The 19,684-nt window shown below is 43.5% G+C and overlaps 1 protein-coding gene across 1 annotated transcript in view; it reads left to right on the top strand.

The window, feature by feature from the left end:
- The first annotated feature begins 4,973 nt into the window (after positions 1-4,973).
- The window catches only part of wdr95 (WD40 repeat domain 95), a 32,719-nt gene continuing 18,008 nt past the window's right edge, over positions 4,974-19,684 (top strand). The window contains exons 1-10 of the mRNA XM_021587246.2: positions 4,974-5,342; positions 6,810-7,071; positions 13,455-13,508; positions 13,733-13,816; positions 14,227-14,292; positions 14,728-15,306; positions 15,681-15,773; positions 18,346-18,391; positions 18,505-18,551; positions 19,005-19,122. Coding sequence (XP_021442921.2) covers positions 15,215-15,306; positions 15,681-15,773; positions 18,346-18,391; positions 18,505-18,551; positions 19,005-19,122 — 396 coding nt within the window. The 5' untranslated portion in view covers positions 4,974-5,342; positions 6,810-7,071; positions 13,455-13,508; ... (1 more) ...; positions 14,227-14,292; positions 14,728-15,214. The remainder of the gene's footprint in view (positions 5,343-6,809; positions 7,072-13,454; positions 13,509-13,732; positions 13,817-14,226; positions 14,293-14,727; positions 15,307-15,680; positions 15,774-18,345; positions 18,392-18,504; positions 18,552-19,004; positions 19,123-19,684) is intronic.

The raw sequence follows: 19,684 nt of genomic DNA, 5'->3' as shown, positions 1-19,684 counted from the left end.
ATCCCATCCTCATTTTCTGCCAGACCCTTTTTAGTGTCGATCACACTAGCTGGCTGTCCCTCAGGTACTCTTTCTACAGTGCTGGTGGATTCTGAAGCCGCGTGGAACTTTAATGACCAGACTCTCGCCTCCTCTCTTAATATCACCTCATACCCACTCTAATCTCCGTTTCCGGTCCAAGCCCTTGATAATCGACCACTAGGATCCAGAACCATCACACACATCATCACCACTCACACTCACTGTGGAGTCCATTCATCAGGAGAATATTCACTTCCTCATCATGAATGCAGCAGATCAGAGGATCATCCTCGGCCTCCCATGGCTCCAACGCCACAACCCCACCATCTCATGGTCGAAGATGAAAATCACGGATTGGGCACCCGAATGCCGGAGGACCTGCATTCCCGTTCCATCTTGTACCGTATCCCCTGTGGTCTGGGATGTAGATGTGGAGACTTGTATTGGGCTCAGGTGTCTTATTATTTCATTATTGTGTACCTGTTAAAAAATGTGTTTTCTGTGGTCCTTTGCAGAAGCTTGAATTGTTTACCGTGTGCGGTCGTTTCCTGAGTGAGTAGTCGAGACTTAGTTTTTTTCCCAAGTGTACTGTGATCCTACGACTACCATTTCTCAGTAAAGTATTATGTACCACTGATTCCTCATCTGGTCTCTTCTCTGCACCTGGGTCCAACCTACCCACAATTCCTGTTCTGTGAGCTCAAACTAAGTCCTCCCGGCACGCTCCAGCAGAGTAGTTCCTGCCTCAGCATTCCTGGTCTCATCTGTTCATTGACTTTGTTACTGATCTCCCCTCTGATGGTTTCAAAACTATTTAGGTGGTTGTGGACTGATTTTCAAAATCATGCCGGTTTATTCCTCTCTCTAGACGAACACAAACCGGTTTAGCATGTCCGGAAGCACATCTTGACCAAAGCCCGGAAGACAGCAGGGGCGTTTGTGAGTCCAAATGGCATGACCTGGTACTCATAATGTCCACTGGCTGTGTTGAAGGCTGTCTTCCACTCATCCCCCTCATGTATCCAAACCAGGTGGTAGGCATTCCGAAGGTCCAACTTGGAAAACCTGGTAGCCCCCTGGAGAGGTTCAAATGCCGAGGAGAGGTAGAGGGTAACGATTTTTGACAGTGGTATGATGCAGAAGGACAGATGGCCCCAGTGGCCAGAGACTCCTCTATGTACTCCTTCATAACTTTGATCTCTGGTCCAGACTGAGAATACAACCAACCCCGAGGTGGTGTAGTACCTGGGAGAAGATCAATGGCACAATCATAAGGACGGTGCGGGGAAAGGGAAGTAGCACCTGCCTTACTGAACACTTCCAGGAGGTCATGGTATTCAGTAGGCATTCAGAGATATCCACAGTCTTGCTAACATTCTGAGGAGAACGACTTGGGAAGGCTGTGCTGCTTGAAGGCAGTGGGAATGGCAAAAAGGAGTCCAACCCAGGATGGAGCTTGTGGTCCAGTCAATCACAGGATTGTGTTTTTGTAGCCAGGAAAATCCCAACACAACTGGAACATGGGGAGATGCAATGAGGAGGAACCTTATGGTCTCACTGTGGTTACCAGAAACCCGCAACTGAACGGGCACAGTACTATGGGTGACTTCCCATATAGAGGGGCTGTCCAATGCCCTAGCATCCATGGGCACAGAGAGACGCTGAGTGGGAATACCAAGCTTTGAAGCTATCATGGAATCCATAAGACATTCATCAGCCCCAGAGTCAATGAGCACTCAGAGACTTAGATTGGTCTCCCCACAGTACAAGAGCAAAAAGGGGGATTTAGGGAACTCCCAGTCTGACTCACCATAGTACTGGTACCCACTAGAGACAATGGTTTCCTAATAGTGCAGGTAGCTATAATATGTCCTGCCCCGCCACAGTACAGACAACAGTTGTTATTCATCCTCCTTGAGCGCTCCCAAACTGATCGCCTAGTTCTTCCCAACTGCAGAGGCTCAGGAGTATCCAACTCACCCATCGTAGATTAACAAGAGAGCTCGGGTGGCTTCGAATCCTCTCAGAAGAACTGCCTTCAGAAACCTCCGGATTCCATAGGAGGTGAACGCGCCATATCGTGTGCACAAGTGTGCCCGAGACCAGACCTCCTCTCACTCCTATGTTCCCTTAGGCGTCCATCAATTTTAATGGTTAAGGCGATAAGAGAGCTGAGGTCCCCCTGGCAGTTCCCGAGCAGATAGCTCATCCTTTACCTCCTCAGAAAAGTATCGAAAATAGACTCCGTATTCCAGGCACTCTCAGCAGCCAATGTGCGAAAGTCCACAGTTTGCTAGCCGCCTTTCTTCCGGATACCGGAGACTTCTCACCTCTGCCATGAATTCCTCTTCTGCCATGAATTCCATGATCGCAAATGGCCGATTGTTGTTCCCAAACTGCCGTAGCCCAGGAGAGCGCCCTTGCCGACATTAGCGTAATTATATATGCTATCTTTGATCGGTCTGAAGAAAACGAAGATGACTGTAGCTCAAAAAGCTGGTCCAAGTCAAGCTGGGTCTGACATGGCCAGTTTGTACTATCAAGGCACAAGGCGAGGCCCAAATCCAGACACAGGAGGCAGATGGTTGGAGTCTTACTGTCACGTTCTGACCTTTTATTTCCTTTGTTTTGTATTTATTTAGTATGGTCAGGGCGTGAGTTGGGTGGGCAGTCTATGTTTGATTTTCTATGATTTGGGATTTCTATGTTTCGGCCTAGTATGGTTCTCAATCAGAGGCAGGTGTCATTAGTTGTCTCTGATTGAGAATCATACTTAGGTAGCCTGGGTTGCACTGTTTGTTTGTGGGTGATTGTCTATGTTAGTGGCTTGTGTCAGCACAGGTCTCATTTGTAGCTTCACGGTCGTCATTGGTTTATTGTTTTTGTATAGTGTTGCAGTGTTCAGTGTTCAGTGTTTGCTTTATTAAAATTCACTATGAACCGTGACACTTACAATGTTTATTAATCCAAAGGGGTAGGCAAGAGAATGGTCATGGACAGGCAAAAAGGTCAAAACCAGATCAGAGTCCAGGAGATACAAAGTGGCAGACAGGCTCATGGTCAAGGCAGGCAGAATGGTCAGCCAGGTGGGTACAAAGTGCAGAACCGGGTGGACTAGAAAAAGGAGAATGCGAAAAGCAGGAGAACGGGAAAAACGCTGGTTGACTTGGAAACATACAAGACGAACTGGCACAGAGAGAAAGGAAACACAGGGATAAATACACTGGGGGAAATAAACGACACCTGGAGGGGGTGGAGACAATAACAGGAACAGGTGAAACCGGTCAGAGCGTGACAAACATAATGTCACAAAGCAAGTTAAGTTTCATCCTGAAATAACTTAATATTTCCGAGTTAGTCAAATATTAGATTAGAAAGTCTTGAAATTGGCTATGGCGCTAACTAGCTAGTAGGCTAGGTGCTTATTAAAGGTAGATAAACTAGTTAAAAATCAAACATTTTCAAAAACCTGACTGTGGCGTGCTATTTAATTTGATCATGCTTTGTAAATCATTCGGTTTTATGCTATTTTAGTCCACACAACATGTCACCCAGTCACATACAGTAGAGACAATAAAATTAGCCATGCTTTTTTGTGTTACCAGATCCGCGATGAGAAGGTTCTAGCTAGTGTATCCTTCTGTCCTTCAACTCTTGTTAGATGTAGTTGTGTGGTTTATCAGGTCCCAGGCTCCAATGATTGTTAAGATGATTTATTTCCAAGTTAATTATTGTATTTTTCTTTTTGCTTTAGCGTCATCTGTACCTGATATAGAGCAGATCTAGTCTCACGTGCGGAAGTAAGCCGTATGGGGAAAGAAACTCATTGGGAGGGAGAGTAGAGCAGACCCAGAAGTTCTGACAGAACAGAACTTTGTGCTGTTGAGTGTTATGCTATGAAATCCTGTGATTTCATTGGGGCAATTCCCTCTCATAGCAAATAGCTGGCAAAACAATCCAAGCAATGTTCTCATGGCCTATGCGCCCACGGAGGCGGAGCTGCTGCTGCTGGCAGTAACTGAGGGGCAGAGTAGTAAGTATGTACAGCTTGTTTTGAACAATATATTTTTTAAACAGGAAAATAAACACATTTAGAGGACTTCCATGAACATTTAAAACTTAGCCTATGAATTATAATATATGTACTTTAATTAAAATATGAGAACTTTTTGTTGTTGTAGACCAATTGCAAATGCCGCTGCTATAAGGCATCTTATTCCCTTTTCTTTTGACAAGCAGGGAATGTTATCTAGGGCAGGGATGGGCAACTGGCAGCCCCCGGTCCCGCTTTTGTAAGGTTGCAGATCAATTACCCCAAAAAATGAATACAAATTTGAATAAATACATTTGGAACTCAGTTGAAGTAGAATACACAGTGTGCAATCTCAAAATGTGGTTGTGCATCAGCAGGTTTTCTCTCCACCCCGTGGCAAAATGAGTAAAATCGTACAATAGTTATACAATTGCAAAATGTTCTCTTCCAACCCATGGCATAATGTGTAGAATTGCAGCAAACTTGCTTTAAAATGGCAAAATGTTCTATGCCCCTTGACAAAATGTGTAGAATTGCACAGAATTAACTCTAAAAATGCACAAGGTGTGGTGCTCCCCCCACAACACAATTTCGACTAGGGCCTCCAACACTCTGTTCGAGTGGAGGAAATGGAAGAGCTCAGCCTTTCAGAACCAGTTCAGCCCACAGCCTCTGCTTCTCAAGGTCTCACATTACCTGACACAGTTCACCCGGACTCACGTGGGTGGTTGTCATGTAACTGCCATGTTATAATGAAGGTATTATCTGCCCCACCTGCCCTGAATGACGGGTCGCCACGGGTATTCCTACTGTTTTAAAAGGCGTCAGAATGAGGTTTCAGAGACAGTTGTTAGTGTAATACTATCATTATAACATGGCAGTCACATGACAACTACGCAGGTTTACACCAATAGGGTGGTGCCCTTTAGATCTAATCCAAGGTTCTGTCTGCTTTGTGGAACAGACAATATTAGCAGAAATGCATCCAGTAGTTATCTTAGTATCTTAGTTACCAGGGAGTATCTTAGTTACCAGAGAGCCACCCACGTGAGTCCAGGTGAACTGTGTCAGGTAATGTGAGACCTTGAGAAGCAGAGGCTGTGCGCTGAACTGGTTCTGAAAGGCTGAGCTCCTCCATTTCCTCCACTCTAACAGACAAGTGAACACTGGACCAGGCTGACAGACACACAAACAGACACAGACATACAAAGACTACTGGGATGCCGCTGTGGAAAAAAAATCGCCCTTCTTCAGCTGCTGGGAAACTAGAGGCTCAGAATGTGTCCAGGTATTCTGCCTCTGCTTCTCCTCTGCTTTTTCTCCTGTCAGTTTGAGAGTCAGTCATGAGCCACTGCGTTGTTGTTGCTTTTAACAGCAGATCAGCCGTGATTCCATGCTGGTTTTCTAATTGATTATCACATTTTTTGCTCTGCTGTTTTTCAGTGTGGGCTTTCATCTCAGCATGGGGCTAACGAGGTTGAGCTGGGGTGACAGGGGGTTTGGGTTGAGGCTTTTGCGTTGTTGCACTGCAATGTTGTTGCTCTCCAAAGGAGCAGAGCGCCTATTTTTCAGAGCCTGTTGACTGTTGTCAAGGGGTTGTGGAAGTGGCCTCGGTGGCACAGCTCTACATTTACCATGTAACACTGGAAACCAAATTCATTTGAGCTCCGTTTAAATACATTTCCCCAGATTTGATAAGATTTTAATGCTGTTATTCCTAGCCCCCCTCCTATCTTCTGTTTTGGTAAACAAAATTGTAATTGCCAGATCATGCGGAATTTGTCATAAAAGTGGCTGTGTCAAGCAAAGTTTATAACCTCACAGAGAAGTTCTGCTATACACACAGACTCCCGCTGATGTACAGTAGTTATCTAATGCTCATTACATAAGGAACAACTTATTTTGCAACCTCCGTCTGCTGTGTGGTTGGTTTGTCTGGAAAGCTTTTGAGACTGACTATATTATCTGGTGGATGTAGCTGCAAACAGGGCTTTCCTCCCTCTCACAGCATTGACTTTAAGGCCGCGTTTCTACAGGCAGCCCAATTCGGTTAGTTTCCCCACTAATTAGTCTTTTGACCAATCACGTCAGATATTTTCACATCAGATCTTTTTCAGAGGTGATCTGGTTGGCCAAAAGACCAATTCATGAAAAAAGGATCCGAATTGGGCTGCCTGTGTGGACGCAGCAAGAAAATGTAAGGTTGGATCCCCTCTAGGTCAGAGCACCAATTACACAACTCTCTGAAGTCCGAGACTTGGGATTTATACTGTAATTATTACAGATTTGCATATTTAAAGCATATTTTTTAGAAGTTAAACCAAAACTTGCATACAGCACTTCCTTCTGCTTAGACATGCCACCCACAGACAAATTTTTCACTTTTATTTACTTTAATGTTTACCAGTCCAGAAACAACCCCTATCCCCTACTTGCTTGGCAATTGTGGACATCTGAAAGGATTTGATTGGTACAGTGTAATAAATATGGTGAAAGTCCTACCAAGCCTATCAGAGGGCAAGGTGGAGCTACTACCATTTTTTGTTTGTCCATCAATGCACCCTTCTATCCTCCCTTCCTTGACTAGGCCTACATTCCTGACCTGAAGCTGTGATATAACCATTGCTTATACCTATCAATTTGTGTTAGTTCAGTGATTACTTGAAGGGAGGAAGGAAGGATGCATTTTCAAAGTATTCAAATAGGGTCTTCTTTTCTGGACTTAACCTGCGACGTTTGGGTTCTTCTTCCACAGCGTCTTTGCTGAGCTGGGGAGTGCAGGAGAGCGAGGGACTAAGATGTCGGGGCCAGAGCAGCGGGGAGAGAGATCGGACCCTGGTGTCGTGAGGGTGTACCTGGGGGCCGTGTCAGAGGACAGGCCACCTCCTAAGTGGCTGGAGCGTGAGCTGCTGAGACAGGAGAACCGTCGCCACTCTGTTACCATGGGAGACCAGATCAAACTGAGGTCACGACTACTCTACAGTGACGATCCCACACACAGCCTCAGCAAGCTCAAGGTATACCACCCTAAAGGACAGTTTCCCAGACTGAGATTAAGCCTAGTTCTGGACTAAAAAGCAAAATACGTTGTTTTCCATTATACAACGGGTGGGTCTAATCCTGAATGCTGATTGGTTAAAAATACATTCAAGCCGGTGTCTATTCCACAAGTCACCACTGGCTAAATCTATGACGTTAAAATGCCTATTTACTCTGTTCCATCTGGCTGCGCAATCCACTGTCTCATCAGCCCAGCCAAGCAATTTATAATCTTGATCTCCACTATAAAAAGCATCTAGACATTATCTCACATTTCTTTTAGACTAACATTTTGTTTTCAACAGTGGGGATTTCTATAAACCTTGCTGTCTGGCTCTCCGACATTTGCAAAATTGTTTCAATATTCAAATTCGATCTCCAGCTGTCCCATAGTTTTTATGACAGAAGTCGGCTTTTTAATTATTCACTTGAATATTTATTCTCGATGTAGGTCTTGAAAACTCATTTTGGAAGATGAATGTGGTTTGATGCTGTGGGATTATTATATAGTCTGTGACTACCAACCCATTACCTTCCTCATACCCTGGGTGGTGTTACTAGGCATTGGTTATCAGCCAGCAGCAGAGGAAGGTTTGTTGGGCACCTGTTACTTAGAGACAGGTATAGACAGACATCAGGGTAGCTAACGAATCAGTGGCCTAATTGTTCACTATTCACGAACGTGTCTCCATGAGGATGTAAAAAGCTCTGGAATGGTGGAAGTGCAAATGTAATTTTCTTTTTTGCTGGATACAAGTGACATAGACAGACAGTCTTGATGAATTAAAAAATGAATTGGGTACCTAAAAAGGTAATGTTACACAAACATTTGAAGATTTGTTTTAGTTGTTTGACCCGTCTATGAATTTGAAAGTGGTTACATTTCACCAGCCCCATCCTCTATCTTTATACTAAACTGGGCTGAAACGCTGACTGACTGACTCATAGAATCTGTATCATGATGAGTTTAACCTTAAGGTGTCAGTAGAGTAGAATTGAAGCAGACACCCAAGGGAGAAATCAATTTGAGGTTATGCCAGAAATGACATTTTGAATGAAGTTGAGAATCGATTTTCTCATTACATGACAGGGCCTCTGGCAGGCAGAGAATTATCAGGACCAGTGAAGGCTGTGTACTAAAGCAAACACAATTACTGGGTCTTGCTAAAGAGATTTCCATTGAAACAAACAACAACCTTCAATCGGACAGGAGAATGGGGAGCAACCCTGAGATTGGTAATTGCAAACTGTCACTACAGTGTTAGGAATAAATTCAGTCCATTCCAGAAATCCAGGAAGTGAATTCATGAATTGACTTTATTGAAAACGGAATTGACCTGAACCTTGGCCCCTACAGTTGTCTGTCTATCACTGTCTCTTCTTAATAGTCTGTCACTGGAATTAAACATTGAACTCTAACTCTATTCGATAAAGTCAGACAATAGTGAAACAGAGGAATATTGTGTGGATTCCATGCTAGCCTCTTCTGTCTTTGGTCATCTAATGAGAATACTGCTCTGCTGAAATAGTTTGGCTAGATAGCAGATTCTCTTTATAGTTTAGCTGTTCATTAAAGGGCCACTCTAAAATAGATGGAGCTACGGATGCAAGAACTGACCATTCATGAGATCAAAATGATAGTTTGAACCACGTTTTGAAGCTCAACAATGCTTGTTTATAAATTCATTACAAACAATAAAGTAAAACCACCTTACATTTTGGGTTCTGATGGTGTCAAACAGTTGAACTAAGCTCAAAAGGTTAAGTTACATTAATCAACAATCAATGGCCATATATCATTAAGTAAAAATAAAAACAAATGGATGTACCAATCCCAGATTGCCCGTTTAAGGACTTCCATGTGATAGCAGGTACATTCTGCCTCAGGTAGAAATATTAATGGAGTCAGTAGTCAAAGTCAGTCAATAGAAGGATTTGGAGAGCAATGGGGTTATGAGAGTGATGCTCCCTCCCAGTCTCATATAAATAATGATTGTCCTGCACTGCTAAACAATAAGAATGCTTTGTGGGTCTTTATAAAACATTTAGATGGTTACATGAAATGAACCCTTATATTTTTGGTTCTACACTGCTCAAAAAAATAAAGGGAACACTAAAATAACACATCCTAGATCTGAATGAATGATGGATTATTATTAACTACTTTTTTCTTTACATAGCTGACAACAAAATCACTCAAAAATTATCAATGGAAATCAAATTTATCAACCCATGGAGGTCTGGATTTGGAGTCACACTCTAAATTAAAGTGGAAAACCACAATCCAACTTTGATGTAATGTCCTTAAAACAAGTCAAAATGAGGCTCAGTAGTGTGTTTGGCCTCCACGTGCCTGTATGACATCCCTACAATGCCTGGGCATGCTCCTGATGAGGTGGCGGATGGTCTCCTGAGGGATCTCCACCCAGACCTGGACTACAGCACCCGCCAACTCCTGGACAGTCTGTGGTGCAACGTGGAATTGGTGGATGGAGCGAGACATGATGTCCCAGATGTGCTCAATTGGATTCAGGTCTGGGGAACGGGCGGGCCAGTTCATAGCATCAATGCCTTCTTCTTGCAGGAACTGGTGACACACTCCAGCCACATGAGGTCTAGCATTGTCTTGCATTAGGAGGAACCCAGGGCCAACCGCACCAGCATATGGTCTCACAAGGGGTCTGAGGATCTCATCTCGGTACCTAATGGCAGTCAGGCTACCTCTGGCGAGCACATGGAGGGCTGTGCTCGCCAAAGAAATACCACCCCACACCATGACTGACCCACCGCCAAACCGGTCATGCTGGAGGATGTTGCAGGCGTCAGAACGTTCTCCACGGCGTCTCCAGACTGTCACGTCTGTCACATGTGCTCAGTGTGAACCTGCTTTCATCTGTGAAGAGCACAGGGCGCCAGTGGCGAATTTGCCAATCTTGGTGTTCTCTGGCAAATGCCAAACGTCCTGCACGGTGTTGGGCTGTAAGCACAACCCCCACCTGTGGACGTCGGGCCCTCATACAGCCCTCATGGAGTCTGTTTCTGACCGTTTGAGCAGACACATGCACGGCCTGCTGGAGGTCATTTTGCAGGGCTCTGGCAGTGCTCCTCCTGCTCCTCCTTGCACAAAGGTGGAGGTAGAGGTCCTGCTGCTGGGTTGTTGCCCTCCTACGGCCTCCTCTACGTCTCCTGATGTACTGGCCTGTCTCCTGGTAGCGCCTCCATGCTCTGGACACTACGCTGACAGACACAGCAAACCTTCTTGCCACAGCTCGCATTGATGTGCCATCCTGGATGAGCTGCACTACCTGAGCCACTTGTGTGGGTTGTAGACTACCACTAGAGTGAAAGCACCGCCAGCATTCAAAAGTGACCAAAACATCAGCCAGGAAGCATAGGAACTGAGAAGTGGTCTGTGGTCACCACCTGCAGAACCACTCCTTTATTGGGGGTGTCTTGCTAATTGCCTATAATTTCCACCTGTTGTCTATTCCATTTGCAAAACAGCGTGTGAAATGTATTGTCAATCAGTGTTGCTTCCTAAGTGGACAGTTTGATTTCACAGAAGTGTGATTGACTTGGAGTTACATTGTGTTGTTTAAGTGTTCCCTTTATTTTTTTGAGCAGTGTATATAGCACCATTTCTTCTAGCAGTGTGATGGCTCCTGTTAGAACTCTGACATAGTCCCGGTGTTTGATGCTGAATCGTGTGGTTACACATGTTTCAAATGCACCCAAAATGCAATGTTTGATTCAATTCTCTATCTCCACTAGTAAGTTAACTGTTGAGACAGTGTGGCAAAAAAGTATTTAGTCAGCCACCAATTCTGCAAGTTCTCCCACTTAAAAAGATGAGAGAGGCCTGTAATTTTCATCATAGGTACACTTCAACTATGACAGACAAAACGAGAAAATCACATTGTAGGATTTTTAATGAATTTATTTGCAAATTATGGTGGAAAATAAGTATTTGGTCAATAACAAAAGTTTATCTCAATACTTTGTTATATACCCAGAGGTCAAACGTTTTCTGTAAGTCTTCACAAGGTTTTCACACACTGTTGCTGGTATTTTGGCCCATTCCTCGATGCAGATCTCCTCCAGAGCAGTGATGTTTTGGGGCTGTTGCTGGGCAACACTGACTTTCAACTCCCTCCAAAGATTTTCTATGGGGTTGAGATCTGGAGACTGGCTAGGCCACTCCAGGACCTTGAAATGCTTCTTACGAAGCCACTCCTTCGTTGCCTGGGTGGTGTGTTTGGGATCATTGTCATGCTGAAAGACCCAGCCACGTTTCATCTTCAATGCCCTTGCTGATGGAAGGAGGTTTTCACTCAAAATCTCATGATACATGGCCCCATTCATTCTTTCCTTTACACGGATGAGTTGTCCTGGTCCCTTTGCAGAAAAACAGCCCCAAAGCATGATGTTTCCACCCCCATGCTTCACAGTAGGTATGGTGTTCTTTGGATGCAACTCAGCATTATTTGTCCTCCAAACACGACGAGCTGAGTTTTTACCAAAAAGTTATATTTTGGTTTCATCTGACCATATGACATTCTCCCAATCTTCTTCTGGATCATTCAAATGCTCTCTAACAAACTTCAGACGGGCCTGGACATGTACTGGCTTAAGCAGGGGGACACGTCTGGCACTGCAGGATTTGAGTCCCTGGCGGCGTAGTGTGTTACTGATCGTAGGCTTTGTTACTTTGGTCCCAGCTCTCTGCAGGTCATTCACTAGGTCCCCCCGTGTGGTTCTGGGATTTTTGCTCACCGTTCCTGTGATCATTTTGACCCCATGGGGTGAGATCTTGCGTGGAGCCCCAGATCGAGGGAGATTATCAGTGGTCTTGTATGTCTTCCATTTCCTAATAATTGCTCCCACAGTTGATTTATTCAAACCAAGCTGCTTACCTATTGCAGATTCAGTCTTCCCAGCCTGGTGCATGTCTACAATTTTGTTTCTGGTGTCCTTTGACAGCTCTTTGGTCTTGGCCATAGTGGAGTTTGGAGTGTGGCTGTTTGAGGTTGTGGACAGGTGTCTTTTATACTGATAACAAGTTCAAACAGGTGCCATTAATACAGGTAACGAGTGGAGGACAGAGAAGCTTCTTAAAGAAGAAGTTACAGGTCTGTTAGAGCCAGAAATCTTGCTTGTTTGTAGGTGACCAAATACTTATTTTCCACCATAATTTGCAAATAAATTCATTAAAAATTCTACAATGTGATTTTCTGGATTTATTTTCCCTCATCTTGTCTGTCATAGTTGCGGTGTACCTATAATGAAAATTACAGGCCTCTCTCATCTTTTTAAGTGGGAGAACTTGCACAATTGGTGGCTGACTAAATACTTGTTTGCCCCACTGTATATAGTACCTCCCCACATTTCCCATCTGCTAACTAGCTAGTCATTTCACATCTGCCACACACACACACACACACACACACACACACACACACACACACACACACACACACACACACACACACACACACACACACACACACACACACACACACACACACACACACACACACACATAGGCAGTCCAGGAGTTTGTTAGTGTGTTTATCCCTGATATTTATTAATGACAGATCAGAGGCTCCTTGGATGAAAGGCATGAAAGGCCTGTTGCTAGGAGACCCTGGTTGTCACATCTGAGAGAGGCCATTATTACAGAGAACATGGCATGTCACCATGTCAAGGTGTCACACCGCCCTCCCCCTAGGAACATACAGATGTAGCTCTCCCCCACCCTCCACTTTGTGTGTGCAGTGTAAGATTGAATAGGTAACGATGCTTCTTGGGTGGCAGTTGTTGATGTGTTCAGGTGGTCCCTGGTTCAAGCCCAGGTTGGGACAAGGAGAGGGACAGAAGCAATATTGTTACGTGTATGTGTTAGTGTGTATGAGTGTTTGTGAGTGTATGTTTGAGTGATGCCTGCATCTCAGGGCCACTAAAACGGGGGTCTAACCCCCACTCAACGTTGCCACCTAGTGTGTTGTTAATTAAATGGAAATTGTGTGCCATGTTAGCCAGAGTCCTCTCTCAACCTCGTCCCCTCCGCTCCCCTCCCTTGTATCTCTAGCGCTCTGAGTTCATTAACTGGCTGGTAAGTGGAGTCTTGCATGGGCTGTGAGAATTGAAGGAGCAGTTTGATTTGTCACCTCTCCCACTGTTCTTCAAATTCCAGAAGTAATGGAACAATTATGAAACAATTTTCCAATTCCATTATTATCTTATTGTGCATTAAAACACTGCTTTGATCTGAAGTTTCTGTTCATTCCTGTGTGGAATTACTTTAAAAAAATATCATTTGTGACACTATAATGACAAAAATGCATCTTTTTTTCCCAAATAGATTGAGCAGAGAGTATCCCTTGAAAGCCTGACAAAGCTCAAACTGGCATTTGAGGTACATTTCTACTATGGTTTGAGAATGTGTTGCTGGGATGACCTAGTATGGTCTTTCCTTATGGATATACGTGTTTAATTCCAATCGAACCCTAGCCAATCAGAAGGCAAGATGAAGCTATTACTATAATGCATATCCAATCCTCAAATCTACAGAAGTAGGGGCTTGGGGTCGATTTGGAATTCAGTGATCCAATGCGTTTAATGACACCTTCTCCTCTGCAGGAATTTGAAATGGGTGGCCAAAGATCACTGGATGTGTTGAACTTTGGACTGATAGTGAAGAAGTGTTTGGGCTTACACAACATAGTAAGTGTCAATGGAACTGGAAAAGCACCAAGATGACGCAACTTTTAATTATAAGACAGACAGATTAATAAATGGCTGGATCTTTGTCTCTTTCATTCTCTCAATTAAATTAAATTCAATGGGCTTTATTGGCATGGGAAACATATGTTTACGTTGCCAAAGCAAGTGAAATAGAACTCTCTTCCCCTCTCTCATGCAGTCTCTCTGTCTCTGTATATGTCTCTCTCTCTCTCTCTCTCTCTCTCTCTCTCTCTCTCTCTCTCTCTCTCTCTCTCTCTCTAAATAAAATAGTTTTCTATTTGTCACACTGTAAATGTTCCATTGTATTTTTAACAACCCTGATAACGATGTCTGGACTCAGCTATGTTGTTGTTGTCTGTCCCATCATTCCTTTGTTCTGTGAACGTCAGAACAATGCCCAGATCCAAGAACTATTCATGAAGATCGATTATTCTGGCCAGGGGAGGATTGAATGGGTGAGATGATAAGATCAATGTCCTTTACCCAGGTCACAAAATATTTATTCCCCTTAGAGTGGAATGGTGACTGCCCAAGGAAAGCAACTGGCAAAATATTAAGTACAATTTCCATGAAACTGTCCTTCAAAATGTTTGGGTTTGATTCCATGTCAAACAAAGATTTTATTTTAGCCTGATCCCAGGAATTTAGTTTGATATCCCATTTCTAGAGTATACTGTACATATACATCACAACTGCTGATGATCACTCTTGAGTTGCACTTCTATCATACACCACAAACGTTTTTAAGAACTATTATCTCGATGTTCCATTTGATATGTCTCATGTTATTTGTCATATGTATTCGCACTGCTTGCCTGCATTATTGCCTATTGCAGCTTGTGGAATAAGTAAAGTACTATATTGATGTGACATTGCCCTATCTCCTGCAGGATGAGTTCTGTACGTACATGCAGTTGGAGTACACAGAGAAGGAGGAGTCAGTGTTGCGCGGCAAACAGGTGGCATTCTCCCTGCCAGCCACGGTCAGGGCCCTAAGCCACGGAGAGCCCGTTCTGCGCGTCCACTCCACCCCCGATGGCACCATCATCACCGTCCGCGAGGATGGGGCTGTCTACTACTGGAGCCCCGAGCTCAACCTGAAGAGGAGCAAGAGCGTGTTTGTGTGTGTGTGTGTGTGTGTGTGTGTGTGTGTGTGTGTGTGTGTGTGTGTGTGTGTGTGTGTGTGTGTGTGTGTGTGTGTGTGTATGTGTGTCAGTGAGTAGTTTTGAAGTGTGAGGAAGTAGACTTGGCCTTTTTTTATGTAGGACCACACCCTTCTCAGAGGGTGTGGTCCTAGTTTGGTCCTAATTTGGAAATGTCATAGTTTGGAAATGTGTTTTGAATTTTGCATCAATTAAATTCAATGATTTGCTTTGAATGCAGCATGAAAGACCTGTGAGCAGAAAACCAAAATGGGCAACTGATTTTATCACCATGCCACAGTACAACAAACTTATCATGGGAACAGGGTAAGAGCTGTACTGTCTGTTTCAGAATGTAGTCTTAGCTGAAAAGTAACTACAGCATTACTTTTGCACAAATTCCTTTATTTTACTGTCTTGTGTTAGTGCAGTCTATTGCTACGCACTCTCTTGACAACATCTGTGTTCCCCCGCAAATCATGGTCAATTCCCAGATCGCTGAGTCTCAGTTGAACAGTGTGACCTGTTATACCCATGGTAGCAGTTAGAGGCCACGTCCCAAATGGCATCCTATTCCCTATATGGTGTACTACTTTTGACCATGGGCACTGCTATAAAGAAGTACACTAGGACTAGGGATTAGGGTGCCATTTGGAACGCACTCAGGGACAACGTTCCTGTTGGTGTGTCCTGTGTTACAGAGACAGAGAGATCCAGTTGTATGAGCTGTCCTCTCTAGAGCCGTACTGTCAGATCAGTTCCCTGGAGACAGTCCCTCTGAGACTGGACTACTGGTGAGCCTCTAGTCTCGCACGCACTGGCAGCCTAAACATGTCTCATTAATATCAGATCACACACTGGGAGTCTAACCATGTCTCATTAATATCAGATCAAACACTGGCAGTCTAACCATGTCTCATTAATATCAGATCAAACACTGGCAGTCTAACCATGTCTCATTAATATCAGATCAAACACTGGCAGTCTAACCATGTCTCATTAATATCAGATCAAACACTGGCAGTCTAACCATGTCTCATTAATATCAGATCACACACTGGCAGTCTAACCATGTCTCATTAATACCAGATCACATACTGGCAGTCTAACCATGTCTCATTAATATCAGATCACCCACTGGCAGTCTAACCATGTCTCATTAATATCAGATCACACACTGGTAGTCTAACCATGTCTCATTAATATCAGATCACACACTGGTAGTCTAACCATGTCTCATTAATACCAGATCACATACTGGCAGTCTAACCATATCTCATTAATATCAGATCACCCACTGGCAGTCTAACCATATCTCATTAATATCAGATCACACACTGGTAGTCTAACCATGTCTCATTAATACCAGATCACACACTGGCAGTCTAACCATGTCTCATTAATATCAGATCACCCACTGGCAGTCTAACCATGTCTCATTAACATCAGATCAAACACTGGCAGTCTAACTATGTCTCATTAATATCAGATCAAACACTGGCAGTCTAAACCATGTAATACCAGATCACGCACTGGAAGCCTAAACCATGTCTCATTAATATCAGATCACACACTGGCAGTCTAACCATGTCTCATTAATATCAGATCACACACTGGCAGTCTAACCATGTCTCATTAATATCAGATCACGCACTGGCAGCCTAAACCATTTCTCATGAATATCAGAGCAGACACTGGCAGTCTAAACCATGTAATACCAGATCACGCACTGGCAGCCTAAACCATGTAATACCAGATCAACCAGATCACACACTGGCAGTCTAAACCATGTCATACCAGATCACACACTGTCAGTCTAAACCATGTAATACCAGATCACACACTGGCAGTCTAAACCATGTAATACCAGATCAACCAGATCACACACTGGCAGTCTAAACCATGTCATACCAGATCACACACTGGCAGTCTAAACCATGTAATACCAGATCACACACTGGCAGTCTAAACCATGTAATACCAGATCAACCAGATCACACACTGGCAGTCTAAACCATGTCATACCAGATCACACACTGGCAGTCTAAACCATGTAATACCAGATCACACACTGGCAGTCTAAACCATGTCTCACTAATACCAGATCACACACTGGCAGTCTAAACCATGTCTCACTAATACCAGATCACACACTGGCGGTCTAAACCATGTAATACCAGATCAACCAGATCACACACTGGCAGTCTAAACCATGTCATATCAGATCACACACTGGCGGTCTAAACCATGTCTCACTAATACCAGATCACACACTGGCAGTCTAAACCATGTAATACCAGATCACACACTGGCAGCCTAAACCATGTCTCACTAATACCAGATCAAACACTGGCAGTCTAACCATGTCTCACTAATACCAGATCACACACTGGCAGTCAAAACCATGTAATACCAGATCACACACTGGCAGTCTAAACATGTCTCATTGATATCAGATCACACACTGGTAGTCTAACCATGTCTCACTAATACCAGATCACACACTGGCAGTCTAAACCATGTAATACCAGATCACCCACTGGCAGTCTAAACCATGTAATACCAGATCAAACACTGGCAGTCTAAACCATGTAATACCAGATCACCCACTGGCAGTCTAACCATGTCTCATTAATATCAGATCAAACACTGGCAGTCTAACCATGTCTCATTAATACCAGATCACCCACTGGCAGTCTAACCATGTCTCACTAATACCAGATCACCCACTGGCAGTCTAACCATGTCTCATTAATATCAGATCAAACACTGGCAGTCTAAACCATGTTATACCAGATCACCCACTGGCAGTCTAAACCATGTTATACCAAATCACCCACTGGCAGTCGAAACCATGTAATACCAGATCACCCACTGGCAGTCTAAACCATGTTATACCAAATCACCCACTGGCAGTCTAAACCATGTAATACCAGATCACCCACTGGCAGTCTAAACCATGTCTCACTAATACCAGATCACCCACTGGCAGTCTAAACCATGTTATACCAGATCACCCACTGGCAGTCTAAACCATGTAATACCAGATCACCCACTGGCAGTCTAAACCATGTTATACCAGATCACCCACTGGCAGTCTAAACCATTTTATACCAGATCACCCACTGGCAGTCTAACCATGTCTCACTAATACCAGATCTCCCACTGGTAGTCTAAACCATGTCCCACTAATACCAGATCACTCACTGGCAGTCTAAACCATGTCTCACTAATACCAGATCACCCACTGGTAGTCTCAACCATGTTATACCAGATCACACACTGGCAGCCTAAACCATGTCTCACTAAAGTCTAATCTGATCTGAGACCTGCTTTAGTGTTTTTCCTGTCTTTCTCTCCCCGCAGCTACACCGGACCTGATGAGTGTTCTATTTTGTATGGAGACTCCCAGGTAATGTAAATCCTCTCTCTGCTTGACAACAGATTAAATTACCAGAGAGGAGAAGTTAAATGCCATTCGGCTCATTAATTATAAAGGGTTATTTTTCTCTTTCTGCTTTCTAGGGCTGCGTGAATATCATATTAATTACCTCCGTGGGGGAGACTCTGAGGTAAACATGTTTTTTTGAAATGTTAACTTTATGCATCTATTGAACAATCACAGGAATGCATCATCATCTTAAAGGTAAATTGTTAAGTCAACAAAAAGGTATTAGGAAAAAAGGCCAATGTAACTTAAAATGGCTGTCTACTGTTTCCATGGCAATGTATAGCTTAATAGCCTAATTTGAGGTTTTGGGTGATAACAAATCTAGTATATCAGTTTATTTTTTATTTTTTATGTGATACGAAGAGGGTGGTTTGCACACAAATAGAGACATTTCAAAGTATTCCTTTTTAATTTGTAATTTCTTTGCTGGTAAATAATTATGGGAATGTGATGTTATTGAACAGATTGGTCGCACTCGCACAGAATATGTGACAGCCAAACATCTCTGTGCCAACACTGTAACTGTAACTATAATTTAGTGCTGTTTCATACAGTTCTACATCTTTATTTGCAGAATGTGGAAGAAATTACCAAAAATTGAGAATGTGCCTAACATCGGGATAGACAACGCAATGCTTTCTCAGAATGTGACATACATTCGATGGAAGGTCCACCAGGACTGGGTGACAAAGGTGACGTTTAGTTTTTCTCGATGCACACTGGGATACCTTTTTTGTCTATCTATGGAATAACCGTTTCTGCCTGTTAGATGATTGTGTATGATACAAAAAGAGTGACCCACTCTCCCCATAGACTCAACATGAATACTGGCCCTGATGCACAAATATGCCCACTATAGTACTTTTGCTTGATCATTTTTACACACTTCGAAAAATGTGCTTAACAAGTCACATAATATGTTGCATGGACTCACTCTGTGTGCAATAATATTGTTTAACATGATCTTTGAATGACTACCTCATCTCTGTATGCCACATATCTATATGTATGCCACATATGTTTTTTTCACATATCTGTAAGGTCCCCCAGTCGAGCAGTGAATTTCAAACACAGATCCAACCACAAAGACCAGGGAGGTTTTCCAATGCCTCGCAATGAAGGGCACCTATTGGTAGATGGTTATAAAAAACAGACTTTGAATATCCCTTTGAGCATGGTGAAGTTATTAATTACACATTGGATAGTGTATCAATACACCCAGTCACTACAAAGATACAATCATCCTTCCTAACT

The sequence above is a fragment of the Oncorhynchus mykiss genome, chromosome 27 (genome assembly GCF_013265735.2).
Source record: "Oncorhynchus mykiss isolate Arlee chromosome 27, USDA_OmykA_1.1, whole genome shotgun sequence".
In the NCBI taxonomy this organism is placed as follows: domain Eukaryota; kingdom Metazoa; phylum Chordata; class Actinopteri; order Salmoniformes; family Salmonidae; genus Oncorhynchus; species Oncorhynchus mykiss.
The sequence above is the reverse complement of the archived record's forward strand: the minus strand, read 5'-3'. Positions and strand labels throughout refer to the sequence as shown.